The 12051-nt window shown below is 41.2% G+C and overlaps 2 protein-coding genes across 3 annotated transcripts in view; both read right to left on the reverse strand.

Moving 5' to 3' along the window:
• Positions 1-1000: 1000 nt before the first annotated feature.
• Positions 1001-4024, reverse strand: ppifb (peptidylprolyl isomerase Fb). Its single transcript, XM_080516605.1, has 6 exons — positions 3815-4024; positions 3653-3683; positions 3168-3256; positions 2989-3085; positions 1960-2035; positions 1001-1468 (listed from the first exon to the last, which is right to left on the reverse strand). Exons 1-6 carry the CDS (start codon positions 3965-3967, stop codon positions 1333-1335), a joined length of 582 nt encoding a protein of 193 aa, XP_080372731.1. The 5' UTR covers positions 3968-4024; the 3' UTR covers positions 1001-1332.
• A 2002-nt stretch (positions 4025-6026) lies between these two features.
• The window catches only part of LOC308145614 (zinc finger MIZ domain-containing protein 1-like), a 114159-nt gene continuing 108134 nt past the window's right edge, over positions 6027-12051 (reverse strand). For both annotated transcript variants that reach the window (XM_080517083.1, XM_080517082.1), the window contains 9 exons: positions 11579-11789; positions 11194-11299; positions 10934-11094; positions 10767-10834; positions 10575-10643; positions 10242-10486; positions 9955-10118; positions 9511-9798; positions 6027-9398 (listed from right to left, as the gene is read on the reverse strand). In XM_080517083.1, coding sequence (XP_080373209.1) covers positions 9291-9398; positions 9511-9798; positions 9955-10118; positions 10242-10486; positions 10575-10643; positions 10767-10834; positions 10934-11094; positions 11194-11299; positions 11579-11789 — 1420 coding nt within the window. In that variant the 3' untranslated portion in view covers positions 6027-9290. The remainder of the gene's footprint in view (positions 9399-9510; positions 9799-9954; positions 10119-10241; positions 10487-10574; positions 10644-10766; positions 10835-10933; positions 11095-11193; positions 11300-11578; positions 11790-12051) is intronic.

Raw genomic sequence — 12051 nt, forward strand, 5'->3', positions numbered from 1 at the left:
GTCTGTATGAATGGTAGCAAGTAATAAAGTATTTCACTAAGTGCAGAATTTAGCCAATGTCGATTTTAATGCTAATTAAATAGAATTAACAGCCAATGGCTACCACCTGTTTTCAGAACTTTAGTTTCTTCCCAATTTAAAAAAGAGAAAAGCTTCAAATGGAAGCAAAATTTAACCAAAAAAAAAAAGTTTAAAAAAAGACTTAATAAAGCTGAAATGTCAAACTCTAAGAAAAATACTGGGGGAAAAAAGGTGAAACCGCTAAATTTAGGGACAGAAACAGTTGGAAATGTAATGAAATACCATCCTAAATACTAACTGAAACTTCATAAAATCAACACAAGATATAGTTTTTCTATCAAGAAATTTTAGAAGCTACTTAGCCTCATTTGAGGGTCAAAGGTCTTTTGTGGTTCCAGTTAAATTTGATAGAATGTGAGAAAAGCAGCTCTTTTGGTCATAAAGGTTGCATACCACTTATATAGTAGTGCTATACATAATAATATTGATGCATCTATGAAGCAACGACACCGATAAAAAGCTCAAAAGTCAGGTATTATCGATCAAGTTGAAAATATGTTTACTTTTGAACCTCAGGATATCCCATAAACCTGCACTTCCTTAATAATGCAAATTCTTCTGTCACCTCTGAGATTTCAAGGCCTGCAGATTATATTTACTTCTGTATAACTTACATTAAGTTCTACATTTCCATCTTCCCAGATTAGAGTTCGCCGTCTTCTATACCACTGGTGGTAACCCATAGTAACCTCGGTAAATATTAGAGGGATTGAGCTCATTGCTCAACTGAACCTGATGAGGAACGCAGAACCTGGCGGGAAAAATGAGAAAAGACAGATCTCATTCCTCGGTGGTGATAAGTCCTTTTTCCAATGACGGTTCACACCGTTTTCACTCAACAGCCTCATTTCAGACACTTCACCTTGTAGGTTTTTTATCATGTGACGACAACTCGCCTCATAAAAACACAGAGGACATCTTAGACAAAAAACATGTTTTTTTATTGTAAATAAATGCTCTTTTCACCAACCACTTTGTCACCATGAGTTAACATCTTGTTTTCACATTGAGTAGAGGCTCTATTTATTTTATATCTCAAGTTCACATTTCATACCGTAGTTACCTGAACGATGACCACCACCGCCTCCAAATACCACAAAAGACCGAGTGTGAGGTTCTGAACTTCTCAGCACAAAGAGGCCGGCGGCACTCTGAGAACAGGACTCGAGAATCAAACTCTTTCATTCAAGCTTTTCTATGAAATGCAGCAGGAGATGAAGAGGGTGAGCATGTCCACTGCCCGCAGGGAGCCTACTTGAGCTCGCCACAGTCTGCGATAGTGATCCTCTTGGCGGTCCGCCCGGAGCGAGAGCCGAAAGACTCCACCTTCTTGATCACGTCCAGTCCCTCCTTTACGCTGCCAAAGACAACATGCCGGCCGTCCAGCCTGCATCGGGAAGAAAGACGGGCGTTTTAGTATTGATCCACTGGGATGGTGGAATGACGCGTTTTGGTGAACAGACTCTTTGAACTTGTGGATTTTTACAGGGTCGTACCAGTGTTTCTGCTAAATTTAACCCGAGTGGAATCTGTAAAGATCTCCAATCTGGTCTCGACGAAGTAGCAAAAACAATTACGGTTCATTTCTCAGAATGTTTCGTAAACAATTCAGTGCAGGCTTCTTTTCCCCCCAAAGAGGAAACACAAGAAAACCCAACATAAGTTGCATTCATCATTAAGCATCTCTCTAAAAGGCTGTGGCTGAGAATAGTATTTTCCAGACAGTTTTAATCTCTTAAATACTACAAGTTGAACTAAAAGAGGAAAACCAGCTACCGGTAAATTGGTTTCTACAGAGAATATCAGCGACAGAGAAATAAAGGTAAAACATCCCACAATAGCCTACTGTCTATGAACATCGTGTTTGTCGGTACTTACCATTCTGTTTTAGCGGTGCAGATGAAGAACTGGGATCCATTCGTGTCGGGTCCGGCATTGGCCATGGACAAGATCCCTTAATTAGAAGAAATTCAGATTCGGTCAGATCCCAATGACATCAAAGTAGCTCTTGTGCTTTGGAGCAGAGCTCAGAAAAGGGCCACTGATTTAAGGTTTGAGTGGCTCCTTGAGGTGTGCGTTCTGAAAATGGGCATGTCTGTCAGAATGTGGCTTTCACAGGGCCTCTAATTCACAACTCACATGGAATTGACACATTTTCAAGTCACTGGGACTCCAGGGAATGACTGTGCTACACAATACATTAGTGAAAGGCTGCCACCTGGTGGCAGAACACAAGTAGAACAAATTGATGTCTATTAAAAAAAGAGGGGATGTAATTGTAAAATAACTCTGCTAAAGCACCACATTTTTGAATGGTCTTTAGAGACATTCAGGCTGATAGTGACGTTCATGCAAATAAGACAGATTACATAGTATTCATGTCATCTGCATGCAGAATAGGTCTGGCCAAGCCCAACCTGGGGATATAAAACCAATCAGAAGAGCAAAACTCCAACCCTCATCAACGCTTTAAAAGCCTAATTGCACAAGTAAAACGTAGATCTAATAATTCTGCAATTCAGAACAACTAGAAGTAAAGAAACAAAACTACAAACTGTGATCAATTTTAATCTCAATCCAAATATTAACTCTGCTCCTGGTGAATTATTTAACTTTTGTCAAGTGAATTGTAAACTCCTCACTGTAAAGATGACTTTGACTGCTTCCCAGCTGCAGAGTCTAACGTCTTGTTGTCCAGAGTCACACTGAGCTGACGTGTTCGACTATGCTGCACTTATTAGATCTAATTTTACCCTGCGGTGACGCACCAGGTCTGAAACACGCAGTTAACACAGCCCAGTCCTGAAATCAAACAGGAACTCCATATTCCGTCGACTGACCGCTTATTGTGCTGCGTTTGTGTAAATCAATACCCTATGAAAGTGTGTCCGTTCTGCGCGTCATTACCGGGTCCAGTGTGCTTCAGTTTGAAGTTCTCATCGGGGAACTTCCATCCATAGATGGACTTCCCTCCAGTTCCATTGTGGTTCGTGAAATCTCCACCCTGACGACACAGAGCAGGTCTCATCCTCCACATGACAGCAGTACACAAAAAGATGTGTGGAGTGAAAAGCAGGAGGCCTTACCTGGCACATAAACTCAGGGATCACTCTGTGGAAAATTGAGCCCTTGTAACCAAACCCTTCCTCCCCTGTGCAAAGAGCACGGAAGTTTTCTGCAAATAAAAATATATTTTTTAAAAAAAGGTCATGACCTTTGTCCTGCTAGTCCATGCAGGCGAATGAGCTCAGAGAGCAAGTTATATGGAAGTCATATGGAAAAGTAAAATCTTTTTAAGACATTGCATTACTTTCATTGTATTACGTTTGAATGAGCAATAAATCAACCCTCACAAGAAACTCATACAATTGTGCTTTACTTGGAAGTTCCTATGTTCCATAAAACTGAAATGATTGGGTGTTTTTCTTGCCATGTTTAAGCAGAAATATTGTAGTTCCAGCTGTTGACAACAGTTGGAAAGTGATAAACAACACATCACTATAACACTGAAGCCTTTACATGTGTTTTAAGTCGTTTGTCTATATATATACACATATAAAACTGTAGTTACCTGCAGTTTTCGGCACAACTTCAGCGTTGAGCTGCAATACAAACAAAAGGTTAAATTGCCGGAGGCTTACAAAACTTTGTAGGCTTATTCCCGTTTTGAGTCTCGTCCTGGCAGTGACAGTAACACGGAAGCAGCCATGCGGGACTGTTTGGCTCCGCTCACCTCGAAGGTGACTCTTCCGAGCGGCTGGTTGTCCGCAGAGATGTCGAAGAAGACCGTGGGGTTGCTGTTCGCGGCCGCCGCTCCGCTGCTGCACAGCCGAGCGGCGGTGAACGCCAGGGAGCAAACCTTCACCCGGTTGGACAAAAGAAACATGCTTGACAGAGGTAACACAGGCTGCAAGCGGGTCAGGAATGGGCTTTCTAAAGTCACGCTACATAACCGGAAATGTGCTTCCGGCTCAAAGTCTCGCGAGATTTACGAGGTGATTTCTGGTGGACGCTTCCAAACAGTGCCCTCTACAGGTCAGCCTTAAGTACTGCTGAGCGTCTGCAGGACAAATCCTTCACTTGTGATGAGGTACAGATGCTTTAATGAAAGGAAACAACCGTCCACAAAACAAATATTCTCAAATTTTAAAATCAGAGTTTGTAGACGGATCATACCGTGTTCAGGCTGAACAGTGGACTTGAGGTTGGTGACGTGCAGACTGCTACCAATTTCTTAATATTTTACAATAACACATTTTTATTTTTTGGATTGGATAATTTTTTTTTACTAGAAAGATTTGACAACCAACTTTTAAATGATGTCTGGGCATATACCCCTTCCACATTACTAAGATCGACCCTGACCCTTATGACCCTCTGTGCAGCCTCAGATTGAAAATCAAAAGTGACTGTCCCTTTTCCACCAGGGCCCTTGACTTTGAAACCTCCTGTCCATGGCAGGATTTGTCTTTTCCACCAAAAAGTTCCTTAAAACATACCTAGAATTTTGGTGGTGAAATCTTATTACGGTTTTCTATTTACCGATTTTGATCAAATGATGCATTAAATAATTTTTGCATTGGATTGATTTTCTCTCTAGAAATTACATTGTTGTTGCGGACAAATATTGATCTTTACAGTAGCGTAGTAGTAGTAGTAGTGTGTGTGTGTGTGTGTGTGTGTGTGTGTGTGTGTGTGTGTGTGTGTGTGTGTGTGTGTGTGTGGGGCGCTCTAATATAAAGAAAACTCAGCATCTGGATCATACAGTTTGATTCTTCCTTTTATAATTTGGATTTTAGATTAAATGGAAACATGTTTTGACAAATAGACTTTACTGTAACTGTAATAGAGACCAATATAAAATGATCAAATGAACAAATAAAATAAGCTTTAATACAAAACCATAAGAGTAAAAGTGGTGACAGTTTCAGACTATAAAAGAAATACTCAGAAGAATTAAAAGCATCCAGCTAGCACTGAAACTGTTGCTTTTTATTGCCTCTGGAACACCCACCCAACACCCATTGAGAATAATATAAAAGCAATCTTGATCAAATATTTTATCTTCCATTCAAGGAAAGGAATGGAGATTTAAACTTCTCTTGTTCTGCTTTCATGAAATATAGTCACTTGAAATAAATGTATTCAATCTGCTCTGTATGAATAGTAAAAAAAGAGGATTTTTTTCTTTCTCTTACTGCAGCAGAAAAAGAGCAGATCTGTCATCTCCTGTCACAGTGTGGCACTTTTTTTTTTTTAGTGCACAATATTCTCTCTGCATAAGAAAAAGAGCAGCTGTTAAACGCATTGCACAGAGCCACCTCGTCTCCCTTATTTGATGTGTTAATGAACGAGGACTGATATCTCTTCCACATAAAGGCAGTGTTGACTCGAAGCCAAAACGTGTGTCAGCGCACCATCGTTTGCAACGTGTGCTTGGGCGAGCATCCTGCAGGAGTCAGGCGCGTAAAGCAAACGGCACAAAAACACAGAACCACAGTGACATACAGGTATCATCTGAATACATATTTATTAGATAAATATTAAGTTGTCACATCATCTAACTACATACAGTTCTGCAAGACTAAAAATCACAATTAGTTCCTTTATTTTTTGACCAGTTTAGAATATGAAATGATTGTACATACAATGTACAAACATGGAGACAATGGCCACGTTGCATGAATCACCTTAGATTGTATTATTTCCCCCCCCCCGGACTGTTTATGATATCAAAAAATTGTACAAACTATGGATTTGGTTACAATCTTCTGCACCCGTCCCTCCCGTCAATCTTCCCCTTCACCTCCAAGCAAATTCTATGTACCCTTGTAATTGTTTTTTTTTTCTGCTTTTTAAATTATTTTTTTTAAAGAATAACTTTAGCACCTCAAGAGTAAGCAGGTGACAGACGAGAACACTTACGCTAAATATTACATGTAAAACATAGCTGTCCCAGTTCCCATAACAAAAGAGGTGAAAGTATAATACAGAGGGGGGAACGAAATGCTGAGAGAAAAACCCACAGACACTAACTAACGAGATTCATTTTCCATATTCAGCCACTTCCAGTAGAGGGGTTGCAAGCTTTTTATTATTCTGAAGAAACAATGCACATTCCCAGGGAAAATGAATACATTTCTGTTCACGTCTCTATATTAATGTACATATATACAGGCATCCTTGGGACGTTTGGCAGCCTTGCCCTCAACATCCGTTCCAGGACAGACTGATAAACATGCCCTTACTCTCAGATTTTTTTTTCTTTCATTGATATTTTTTCTTTTTTTTTTTTTTTTCCTTTTCTTTTTTAAAATTTCAAACAACATCTCCCCCAAAAGAAATGGCCCTTTATTGTGATTGTGCAAGTACAGATTCAGGGTGCTGCCTCATAACACCAAATTGGCTCACTTGAAAGTAACAGCAGAACATGAAATGATCGCGGCTCCAATGGGACTCAACAAACCCTTTCATCTGGCGGGGAATTGAAAACGTGGCAGTGCGTCGTTTGAATATGTTTTGAGATGGACTCGTGTTTTAATGATTTAAATATGAAACATGTCAGTGCTCTGAACTGGAACGAAAGCAAACATTCCTCGAATGACAATTAAAATGACGTTTACATAAAATCATGGTGGTTAATTCAGCACGATGCTACAATCGAAAGAAATTGGATTTCTAGCCTTACAGATTAATAAGGAAAAAAAAAAGAAACCAGTACAAAATAATTTACCAAAAACAACAAAAAGGGGATAAAAATGTATATGGTCTTGTGCTTTTAAAAAAAAGCCACATTTTCTTTAACAAAAATATAAACAATATCATGAATTTCTTTAAAATATGGTTGTGATATATTTTTAAAATACCACTGTGTATTGACAATTAGCAACAATTATGATATTCACATAGCTCACTAATTACACTGAAAGCCAGCTGATACCACAACTTTTTTTCCGAAAAACTGTTCAGTAACATTGATAAAAGGTGAACATAAATCCGTGAATAAACAAACATGGATTACTTTCAGTCAATACATCTTTGCAAAAGAGAACGAAAGTATTGCTTCAAACTGAACCTGACATGTGAAACTGAAATGATGCCAAACGACCGAAGTGGGCGGACGCAAGTTGGAGGAAACAGAAGAAGAAGAAGGAGGAAAAAAAAAAAAGGCGACGTCAGGCGACGAAAAGTGACTGGAAAGCACGACGACCTGCAGGAAGTAGCTTATGAGACATTGAGACTGGCTTCAGCGTGACAGCGAGGCCAGGCAGCTGCAAGAGGCTGGTTACAAACAAAGTCAGTGGTCAAGATGTGGAAGCGGACGCGGTTAGGTTGGACGACTAACGACTGGAGGACAAACGTCATCGAGATGATACAAAAATATTCACAATGATATTTACAGTACAATAGCATTTCTTAAAAAATAATACATTTGCATACGGAACAGCACTCTTCTCAACAAGTGAAATTGAAAACGGAACTAAAAACAAAAACAAAACAAAGTCTGCGCCAATACTGCTTTGAAAACAACTTTTTGAACAGCAGTGACTGGGAAACTGTTACTTCTGTTCCCTCCTATAACTTTAGGAACCAACGTTACCGCCCATCACACAAACGCACACACACACACACACACACACACACGCACACACACACACACACGCACACACAAACACACGCACACACACGATCTTATACACAACCCAAGCAAACACAAGCATTTCCATCCTCATCCCTCTAACTTTGGTGATGTTGAACAGTTTCCCAAAAGATTTATGGAGAGTTCAATTATGCAGCGACAATAAAACAAAAAAAAACAAAAACAAAAAAGGAAGAAATAAAACCAAACAAACTAACTCAATATATCCAGCAAATACATGACGAATGTACTGCTGGTATCCGCTTTATCCCTTCAATGTTAGTGTTAAATAAAAATCATACTAAATCTGACGGAAATCAAAAACAAATGTACAAACAAAAGATCTGTGGAAACAGCAAATGATACAAAAAAAAAAAAAACACACTATCTTTTTTTAAAGGTTTTTTTTTTTTTTTTTCAACCACTTGGAACAGCACTAGACGAGGGCTTGGCACACATGCACTTGGTAGACTACTTAAACAGCACATCATTTAACAGGGAAAGAGATGCAACTTTGCAGAAACGCTGACACGAGCGACGACCGGGGCTCACGCGGAGCGGATGGCGTGGAAGGAGCCGGAGCAGGAAGCAATAATTGCAGCACAGGAACCCCAATCTCTCGTTCTGTACCATTCCTTTTGCACCACAATCTCTCCTTTGTACAGGAGGGCAATATGCTATTCTCAGGTATGGTATGCAATATAAAGGTGTTTTTTTTTTTGTCATTATGGGGCCAAAATGTCATCTTTTTTTTTTTTTTTTTGACAAAAATATGTGACTACCTCCATTGTAAACAAAGTGGGAGCCGAACATCCTTGGAAAAAGTTTTCAAAATATTGGCAGAGTGACCCGTTTTCAGAAATGCACGGTGTCGAAAGGTCTAAGTGATTTTTATTCGTTGTTTTTTTTTTTTGTTTGTTTGTTTGTTAAGACAATTTGCTTATTTTTGCATTGCCAGAATCTCTTGTGCTTTTAAATGATGTGTGGTGGGTAAAACAGTGCGACTAACAAGACCAGCCAGGGAATGAAGCTGTGACACCAGGAAGCTGTGGCCTCTCAGGTTGGAATAACGTAACACACAACTGGCCAGATAGCGTAGGTTTTTCTGTTAGTTTTTTGTTGTTGTTTTCTTTGTTTTTGTATTTTTTTTTTTTTTTTTTACAGTGAATTCCTTTTTCTTCTCAAAAAGGAAATAAAACACAAGTAAAAAAAAAAAAAAAAAAAAAGTAAAAATGCTACAACACGTTCCTAATGAGCACACATACACGTGTGTGGCACAAAAAAAACAAAAAAAACAAAGAAAAAAAACAAAAAAAACAACCGAGTATAGCTGCACAGTTCAAAGGTATCACCGCGGGTTGGGGAGGGGGGGACGACCCCCTCCCCCGTGTCCTGCTGTGTCTTTTGAGTTTTAACCTCTTTCAGTCAATCTGCGCTGGCGAATGAAAACTGTACAAGAGGAAGAAGAGAAAGGGAGTGCATCTTTGTGTTTCTCAAGTACTGAGCGGCCGCCGTGGGTTCTCGTCGTGACTGCAGGGCAGTCAGCAAAGTCTGTGGGTCTGAATGAGCCTCAGTTGTTTTCGAAGAGCGATAGAAGGTCGTCGTTGCTATTGCTGGGGAGGTCCGGTGGGTCCAGGTACGACAAAAGTTCATCTGGGTTAGCGAGCTCTGGAAGAAGCTGCAGGACAGATGGAAAAGGGAATATATTTAAGGATTGATTCCCCGATTAAACTGCAGAGACTTAAAAAAAACCCCAACAAATTACATTAAAATACATTTCCTGCACTCACATCTAAAGATGGCTCAGGCATGTCTGACCCCGCTTGGCTGTCCAAGCTGCTGGAGGGGTTAAAGGTCAGGTCGCTGTGGGGATGGCTGTTGGGGCCGGACTGCTGCTGCTGCTGCTGCTGCTGCTGCTGCTGTGGTGGAGGAGGAGGAGGAGGTGGTGCTTGTCGTGAGGGCTGAGGAGGCCCGCTGTGGTGTAGCTGCTGCCCTGATTGGCTCCCAGGGTGTGGAGACGCATGTAAACTCTGCTGCATGGGACCATGTGACGGATCACCACCGGCAGAATGAGGTATCTGAAGACGAAAAACCACAAGAAAAATGATCCCACGCAATTTTCTTTCCCAACTTGTAATGCGATCTACTTCGCGGTATCGTCGCATTCATTTGCGTTTCTAACTCCAGACTAAGATCGTACATATACGGTAACACATAATGGTGGCAGGACGTACTGAATCAGGCATGTTGTGGGACAGTGGCTTGTCTTGTGGCATCAGGCTGTTGGGCAGATCAGGCGGGTGAGACAGCTGAGGGCCGTGCATGAAGTCGTTCATCGACGTACCACCGGGGGTGCTGTGGGGGAAGTCGAAGTTCCCGTGCCCCTGGTAACTATTCCCTGCACAAACGCAATAACAACAACAACAAAAAAAATGTGTAAAAACAAGCTTTTTGTCTATATTTCTCCAAAAACACCACAATATGTCCCAGTTAATAGTACACATATATTTGTTTACATTACCTTGGCTGCCATATTCGCTGTTGTTGACCCCTTGGCCCGATGGTAGCGATGGGTACGGTGACGGTCCGGGGCCGAGCTGGGCTATCATCTCCATCACATTGGGCATGATCATCTGGCTGGGGCTCATCATCTTAAACCTCTTGGCCAGCGGTCCATCTGGATCCTCCTTGATGTGGATGTCAGATTTAATGGCCACCGGCCGCCAACTGCACGTCGGGTCAATCGTTACCTCCTCAAACTCCGAGCTGGTAAGATGGATATAAAATCACAAGGTTACAAAGACTATAATAAGGAATATATGCCGTTTTTAATATGGGTTTTATTTCAGCTTACTTTTGAATCGCGTTGAGGATTCCCCACATGTACTGATCCACTTCTAATCCTTCTAATAACGCTGTTTTACTGAGGAGAGAGAAAAGAGACTTGAGTCATCTTGAGTCATCTTCAAGTGCTCGAGCACACAAAAAAAAACAGAGATACAGATAAAAATAGTACTTTTTAGTCTGTGAATTAGACAGAACTTACTTGCATACAGGACACCGCCATGTCCCCCGCTCACAGTTCAGTTGTAAATACGATTCCAAATCAAAACACTACGAAAACAACAAGAAAGTCAGTAAATACTGTCAAGTTCTTTTCACTGTAAAAGCATGAACACCTCAAGAAACAAAACCAAACATTACAACACACACCTGGACGTGTTTGCAGTCGTGGCCTCTCGCTGGAAGCTGTATTCGCCGGAAGGTGATCGGACATTTGAGGGAGACCTTGATGGCCGTTTGCTCCACGCCGTCCTCTCCGTTGAGCGTGGCGTTGCCAGACGATGCCGCCACGCTGCTGAAATTCCTCTTAACTTCAAGGCAGGGGAGAAGGAGGCGCGTGAGCAAGGACTCAGAAACACAATCGGGAGATTGAGGCTGAAAAATGCGTGCGTGCGCGTCAGCGTGCATACCTTTGGTGATACAATGCTCTGCGGGCAGGAGCCTCTTCTTCAGTAAGCCCTGGAGGACGGAGCGAACCGAGGGCCTGTGGACCAGCTGCAGCACAAACAAGTGCGACTGCGGGGAGAAACATCACTGTCAGCATCACACGCATCCTATAAAGGGCGTATTAGTTCAGCATTTTTTTCTTATGGTTTCAACATGTATACCCAAAGGGACAAAGATACGACAGATCTTTTTTTTTTTAATTGTTTTATAAGCTTTACCATGACATATCATCTGAAGGTAGATTTCTTTTTTTTGCGTATGGCTTAAACAGGATCTTACTGGCAAATATGTCTGTTTCAGGATTCGTATAAACCTCTTTTCATTAGTTCTGGAGATTTGTGTACTCACACAGCAGCAGGCAGTGACTGTGATCTGGATTGTGTTCCTTCCTGGCTGGCATACGTGTTTCAAGTGCAGGGGTTTGTGGGAGGTCTTATTATCGCCCCGCTCGATGGTGAGCGGCGTGGCGTTCACGCTGACTTGGACCGACGCCGGCCAGTTGGTGTTCATCTGACGGTCTTCGTGGTGGTAGCACTTAAATTGAAGCTCCAGGTCCGATCTGCGCACAGGAGAGAAAAAAAACGCATTTTGAAGCAATGTCTGATATTTAAAACGCTTTTCTGTTATATCTTTCTTTGGCCAATCTTGCTTTGCAGACAAGTGCAAAACTGGAAACTCAAGTTCCAGTGTTTATTCGACATTCAAGTTGTTGTAGCGGTAAGAGCTGGACTTATTTACAATGTGAAATACCACATCTCAACAAAAAGGTCACTGTAAATAGGTAATACTAACACTTACAAAATATGCAATGCCCCATGTTG

Source organism: Blennius ocellaris (genome assembly GCF_963422515.1).
Source record: "Blennius ocellaris genome assembly, chromosome: 21".
NCBI classification, from domain to species: domain Eukaryota; kingdom Metazoa; phylum Chordata; class Actinopteri; order Blenniiformes; family Blenniidae; genus Blennius; species Blennius ocellaris.